This window comes from Adiantum capillus-veneris, chromosome 26, assembly GCF_014529385.1.
Source record: "Adiantum capillus-veneris isolate H3 chromosome 26, ASM1452938v2, whole genome shotgun sequence".
Taxonomy (NCBI): Eukaryota; Viridiplantae; Streptophyta; class Polypodiopsida; order Polypodiales; family Pteridaceae; genus Adiantum; species Adiantum capillus-veneris.
Genome location: NC_140956.1, coordinates 79460690 through 79461612, shown reverse-complemented (window position 1 = coordinate 79461612; position 923 = coordinate 79460690). Strand labels below are relative to the sequence as shown.

Sequence of the window (923 nt, the reverse complement as noted above, 5' to 3'; positions counted from 1 at the left end):
AAAGACTATGGTCGTGCACCGACAGCACAGGAGATAGAGTATACCACATATTGCGGCTATCGTGCTTTGTGTCAAACACTTACTGACACTCCAGATCCACTTGTACGTATCTTTGTTTTGCTTTGTAGATTTTTTTCATGGTAACTATAATATATTCTTTTTTTATTTCACTAACTAATACAGGAGCAGCATGGGGAGGCTCATATGACAGAGGTGGCTCGACAGGAGGCCGAGGGGCGACGTCGAGAGGCTGAGAGGAGCAGCGGCCCAATCACTGGCCATGATGGTGACGATCGCAGAGATGGGGACAGTCGCAGTCCCACGGCTCGGACCAGTGGTGGTGGCACTAGCTATCATGAGACCGATGATAGTGAATCTTCCAGTAGTGATGGATCACATAGCGATCCTGCGTAGAGATTTCTTTTGCATATTTGGGATCGTTATATATGTATTTTTCAGTGTTCATTGCTACATCGTATGTGATGATGCGATTTGTTTTGTATATGTGAGGATTGATCACCACACATTTTGGACACATGTACATAAACTTACTGATGATATATACTGACATGTGTTTATTGCATCACTGAATTTGTCTATTGTCAAACAATTAATTATTTATCGATAAGATAATTAACCTAAGTAACCATCTCAATGTTATTTATTTGTCTTTATATATATTTTTAAAAAAGATGGATTGAAATCATGGTCATTGTGCTACCAAATGATAATGTGGCATGTGAAACCTAGTCCTAAGTTTTATGTTAGTTGCTCTACTTCTCAAAATTAAGGCATTTTGATCTTATAGCACTCTTGTGCAAGTCTTTAAGAATATAAAAGAAATATCGCTAGGGACGTTAGTCTTTCTGTTTAGTTGTTGTTGTCTTGATTTGGGTCACCGCCTGTGGCTTTTCGCCCGGATG

General features: G+C 39.7%; 1 protein-coding gene across 1 annotated transcript; it reads left to right on the top strand.

The window, feature by feature from the left end:
• Nucleotides 1-204: 204 nt before the first annotated feature.
• On the top strand, nt 205-414 carry LOC147423711 (uncharacterized). The gene has a single exon (XM_086501826.1). The coding sequence runs from the start codon at nt 205-207 to the stop codon at nt 412-414; it is 210 nt and encodes a 69-aa protein (XP_086357952.1).
• Nucleotides 415-923: the final 509 nt, after the last annotated feature.